Here is a 5,453-nt window from a genome sequence, read left to right as displayed (position 1 = left end):
AAAAGGCAGTCCGACTGCCATGGATGTTTTATCAAAACGACGGGAAATAAAATTTTGATATTTTTAACTGCAAAATTTTGAAAATCGGACCATAAACACCAAAGATATGGGGGAAAATGTGAAAATTATAAAAATAGCAAAAAACCTGTTGAAAAGTAGTCCGACCGCCATAGACGTTTTATAGTTTATTATGCTCCTTTATGATGAGAATGTTGTCAAAAAGTTTCAGCCTTCTAGCTTTTATAAGATTTGAGTAAATCCCATTTCCCCCATAGCGTTACGGGCTGACTGACGGATGAACGTACAGACTGCCAAAGTGAATTATAGAGTAGCTTCACTACTAAAAAAAACATTATTAAAAAATATAAATTTTTATTCAGAAAATTGATTTAAACTATAACAAATAACTTTTAACAGATTGAGTAAATATAGAGAACAATTTAGTTAAGATTCAGGTAATTATAGTATTTTTTTTCAACAATATTAGGTTAGGTTGTTATTGTATTTAAAGTAAATTCTGTGGGAACTATAAAAAACCTAACAGTCTAAAATTATATGGATTCAAAATGCTTATTTTTTTGTGGGGATGTTGGATGCTTACACGGTTGGTTGTCGGTCATTATAACCAAAACACCTATTTCCTTCTCCACAGAATCCATAGTAGCCTTGACCTTCAATGTGGTTCCCATAACGATCAGTCTTTGTGGAACACCAGTATTGGCCTAAACAGTTAAGAATTATGCTAAAAAAGAACACTTAAAACCTGAAAAATATTCTATTCTAAACTTTTCAAATGGACTATTGTGACCAGTAAAAAAAATCTGTCAAGAAAATAATTTCCATATCTTGCATTCTCTAAACCCAATTCACCTCTTGTCTTATTGCTTTCCTTGTTTTTGTAAAGAATTGTTTTAAAATCAAAAATGTTTCAGAACACCTATTATAAAAGCATTACTTTGATAGTATACTTTTAAAACATAACTTACCAGTTCCGGATCCTCCCCACCTCCATTGTGCACAGTTGGAATAGGTTCGTCCTTGGTACCTTTAACAATATAAAGTTACATATAGATGGATGTACAATTATGCAATGGCTAGTAAAACCTATTTAAAACTAAGTAATTTTCAGACAAAAATACCAAAGATTATCTATAATACAAAGTTGACAATGTCTGTCTGTTCATCTGAAGCTTAAGATTTCTGATAATGCTGAACTGAAAGGGCTCTACTCTTTGGGAATTATAGCTACTGCGGTGGTTTTAGGCTATTTTCTTGGAGAATGTGAAACCCCCTAACCCCCCAATCAATTTTGTATATAATTAAAACGAATAAAGCCACTAGTTGTCTTAATGGATAATTAATCAAAATTATTCTTGTGTTAAAAAGTAAGTACTTTTATCAAAAAGAGATACTTTAAAAGACATCACAATCTTAGGTTGTGTCTAAGTAAATTTCTCATAATTGAATTTCATGACAGTATCAAATTGAATGGTTTTATTCAACTAAGTTAATTAAGATGACCCAAAAAGCATATTTATTTGTAATTAATATTCATGTCTATAATTGGCTTTAAGGTATACAAAAAGTCGGTTATATGTAAGAATTTAGTTTATTTCAGCTTAGGAAAATTTTATCTTGAAAAAAAATTATAATTCACTTACTTGAAGGGAAACTGGCATTGACTTCCAGTGTCAGGCCCAGATGTTGTTTTACATCCAGAATTATAGTAGTTGTAGTAAGGTGCATAGTAGTTGTAGTAAGGTTCAAGCTTAACCCGAACATTTTGGATTAGTCTTTCTCCCAGATAGTTATATACATCTTTGAGTGGTTGTAGATTTACTCTATTGTAAGTGTGGCTAAAAAAAAAGGCGGATAAGAATTTTTTTCTCTATAAAATAATTAAAATATACTCTTTTTGCAGAAAATTAAAATTAGCTATTATAGATTTTAAGTACTCTGTCTTTTTAAAACAAGATACCCTCAATATCTTTTTCCCCCACAAACACAAAAATTGTTTAGATTTTAGAAGCAAATTAGGAAAATGTATTGGGATTTAATCTTTATCTTGTTTGAACAAATCTTAAAATATGCATAAATTTTTAAAATGTGATTCATTGCATAAAAGTAAAATTTGAAATATTTACCCTGCCTCACAAGATACATGAAACAGCAATGCTAAAAGCAAACCAGAAACAAACATTTTAAAAGATGGATGTTTGTGCTCTTGTTGGTGGTGAAAAGTGAAAAACAGAATAGGTAATCTTAGTTTTATACATGTGTGGTGCGCTAGTGTTTATTTATTTCTCTGTTTTAGTGGGGGGGAGGGGGGGGGGGGGGATAATGTATTCGTGTGTGTGTTTAGATCTTGCTTTCGACCCTGTCAGAAAATGTTACAAAGATGAGTGAATATTAGGTCTAGGATTTCCTATCCTGTCAAAAACACAGTTTTTTTTAGGTTCTTTTATGTTTTACATATATCTATTTATTTTGAAATATATGTTTATTTTGAAATATATTTGGTTTAACTTTGGGTAGGTTAGTTTATTTTGGGTACTTGGTAGCCCCACAAGGCTAGGTCACCTCACATTTAGGCCCCGCAGGGAAAACCAATCTCCCTCATTTTTAATTTATTTCAAATATAAGGAGCGATCAACCATAAAAAGTAAAATATATTAGAGTCTTACCTCCCTCCCACAATCCTCCCTCCCCCCCCCCCAAAAAAAAACCCTCCAAATTTTTAAACAAAATATTTGCCCTATTAACTTGTGCCTCGCTTTAATCCTATTATATAAAGTAGTAAGCGTTTTTTTGTCTGTCCCAAAGGATCTCGCTAACCGCTGAACCGATATTGTTCTCCTTTACAGTGAAGCTTCTTATAGGTCCTGGGAAGGTTTTAAACTATTTTTGGGGAGGGTGTCTTCACCCCTCTCCCCCCCCCAATTTTTTTTTTCTCTTTTGAAACTCAAATTTAAAATGGGCTGAGGTCGACTTTTCCCTCTCCTACCTTGAGTACCCCTAGAGGCTTCTAGGGGCGTAGCCGCTAGTTAATACTATAGCATTCCTATATCCTTAGAATACATTTTATTATTAACAAAAGAAGAAATGTGGAGGGGGAAATTAACCTCCAACATTTTTTTTTGTCATAAAGAATAATTGTTAATGTTTTATTGTTGGGATTATTTTTTCTCGGGGCAATAACTATCCCCCCCCCCCCCCCCCTCCCCAAGGGCGTCCAAGTTTTTTTTTTTTTTAATTTAATAATGTAAAACACTACCAAACTAATAATGAAGTACTATTAAATATTTATTAGTATGATTCTTCTTTAAAGTGTAGCTTTCTGGTAAGGTTTTTAACTAGTTTTGGGGAGGTTACCATTACCCTGGCAGCCTGCCAAGATAAATTGCCCCTAGATATAAAGATTTTGATTGAGTTGATTTATCTATATTATAAAAGCTAGACAATTAATTATGATTTAAACATTTTTTTCTTAATAATTGGGAAAATTTTACTTCTTTGATTAGACCCACCCAGTGCACCCCCCCCCCCCTTGGACGTCCTTGCCCTCCCTCCTCCTACTTTCAAATTAGTTTAAAACATTCTCTTGGCTTAATTAAAACTTGCATAAAATTGTGAAGATAAATACATACATACAACTAGATATTTAAGAAAATTAATAGTTCTTTCATTTTTCCACAGGGAATTTTTTATCAAATTACCAAGGAGAAAATAATTGTAATTCACAACTAAAATTTTGTTGGAAATACTAAATCGCGCTCGAAATTAAGGAGAAACTATATTGCGTATAATAAAGGAGGCATGTTGTTTATCTGTTTGTGTATGCGTCTGTCAGTTACAAATATATGAAAAATCTTTTAGTAACGAAGCCACTTTATAATACACTTTGTCTGTCCAATCGTCCAATCAGTCACTAAGTCCGACCGTCAGTCAGTCCGTAACACTATTTGACGGCTTAATTTTGTTGTGAAGATTTCCTATACCATTGAGCATCAGTCTTTGTCAGTCATGCTGCAAAATATAAATATTTTAAAAAATATGAAAATACGTGAGAAAAGTATCGTGTTTTTTCCTTCATTATATTTCTTCTCTGAATTTAACAAATGCTCTTTAAATTTCCTTTTTTGTATTCCCAGTAATGATTGTTTTGCTTGGCTGGCAGTGGTTATGGATGTTGTCATCATTGTTATATATCTTTACCACTCTCTCAAGCAATTTTCTTTTTATTAAAAACAAAAAATTAAATATGCATGGAAATAACCAGTTCAAAAGTCATGCAATGATATCTACCATAAACTTATCACTATTTAAATCTACAAGTAGAAATTTCCTATTTTTCTCTTTTGTTGTTGTATTTTGAATTAGTGGATACTGGATAAGCCCCTAGAAGCCTCTAGGGACACAAAAGGTGGGAGAGGAAAAATCCTCACTATTTCTAATAGGAGTTAAAAAAAAAAACAGTTAAAAACCTTCCCTGGACTTATAAGAAGTTTAACTGTAAAGAATGACAATATCGGTTTAGCGGTTAGAGAGATCCTACGTTACAGACAAAAAAAGCTTACTACTTTATATAATAGGACTAGTGGCTATGCCACTAGCATCTAGGAACTCTGACTATAAAGAGTTAAGAAGGGGGTAGAAAATATCCCTAAACCATCCTATGGCTTTATTCTAAAGATAACATAGCCTAAAACCTTCCTGGGACCTAAGTGAAGTGAATCTCCTCTTAAGGAGAGAACACAATCAGATTGGCAGTTACCGAAATCTTAAGCTTCAGACAACAAAACATTAATAACTTATATAATAAGATTAGCTGTATAGTTAATGTCAAGGATTTGGAGTAAAAATGAAACCTAATGGAGCAGTTGACTTTGATAATGTAATTATTTTTGTTCAGATAGACGAAGGAGGTTAGGGCCAAAGCCACTAAGTAAATGTTGACGGTCATTGACCTTTACAAAACTTTCGAATCCCAATGTAAATTACATTTCAAGTTGTGTCAAGTTATTCTTTATTACAGCAAATTTTTACAATATCTAGACTTATATCTATATAAATTCATATGATATTGATCAACCTTTTAAAATTCGCCTGTTTTTTTTTTATTCTCACACAAAAAAGTGTTAAAACATGGGTGAAAAGATCCACAAAAGTAACGCAGATATTTTTGCTCTTTACCTGGATGACCCTGCAAGGTTTGATCGAATTCTGTGCCCGTCAGCATGGTAATATTAAAATAGTTTAATTTCCCACATGTGTCTTATCAGAGGCGTGCACAGGGTTTTGTAGGGGGGATACAAAAATTTCCACACCTCCTTAAACCAAAATCGAGGGATACGGGGGGGGGAGGGGGGAGTGTTTATTTAAGGGGAAGTGTAATACTGATAACAAGACGAGGGTAATTTTGTTGTCAGGGGGATAGATTATTAGATACACCC

The 5,453-nt window shown here is 32.8% G+C and overlaps 1 protein-coding gene across 1 annotated transcript; it reads right to left on the bottom strand.

The window, feature by feature from the left end:
- Positions 1-355: 355 nt before the first annotated feature.
- Positions 356-2,255, bottom strand: LOC145320331 (uncharacterized). The gene is made up of 4 exons (XM_080162738.1): positions 2,145-2,255; positions 1,662-1,856; positions 987-1,045; positions 356-722 (listed from the first exon to the last, which is right to left on the bottom strand). Exons 2-4 carry the CDS (start codon positions 1,780-1,782, stop codon positions 552-554), a joined length of 351 nt encoding a protein of 116 aa, XP_080018864.1. The 5' UTR covers positions 1,783-1,856; positions 2,145-2,255; the 3' UTR covers positions 356-551.
- Positions 2,256-5,453: the final 3,198 nt, after the last annotated feature.

This window comes from Acartia tonsa, chromosome 5 (assembly GCF_053477335.1).
Source record: "Acartia tonsa isolate MP-2025a chromosome 5, ASM5347733v1, whole genome shotgun sequence".
Taxonomy (NCBI): Eukaryota; Metazoa; Arthropoda; class Copepoda; order Calanoida; family Acartiidae; genus Acartia; species Acartia tonsa.
This window is presented reverse-complemented; position numbering and strand designations above follow the sequence as displayed.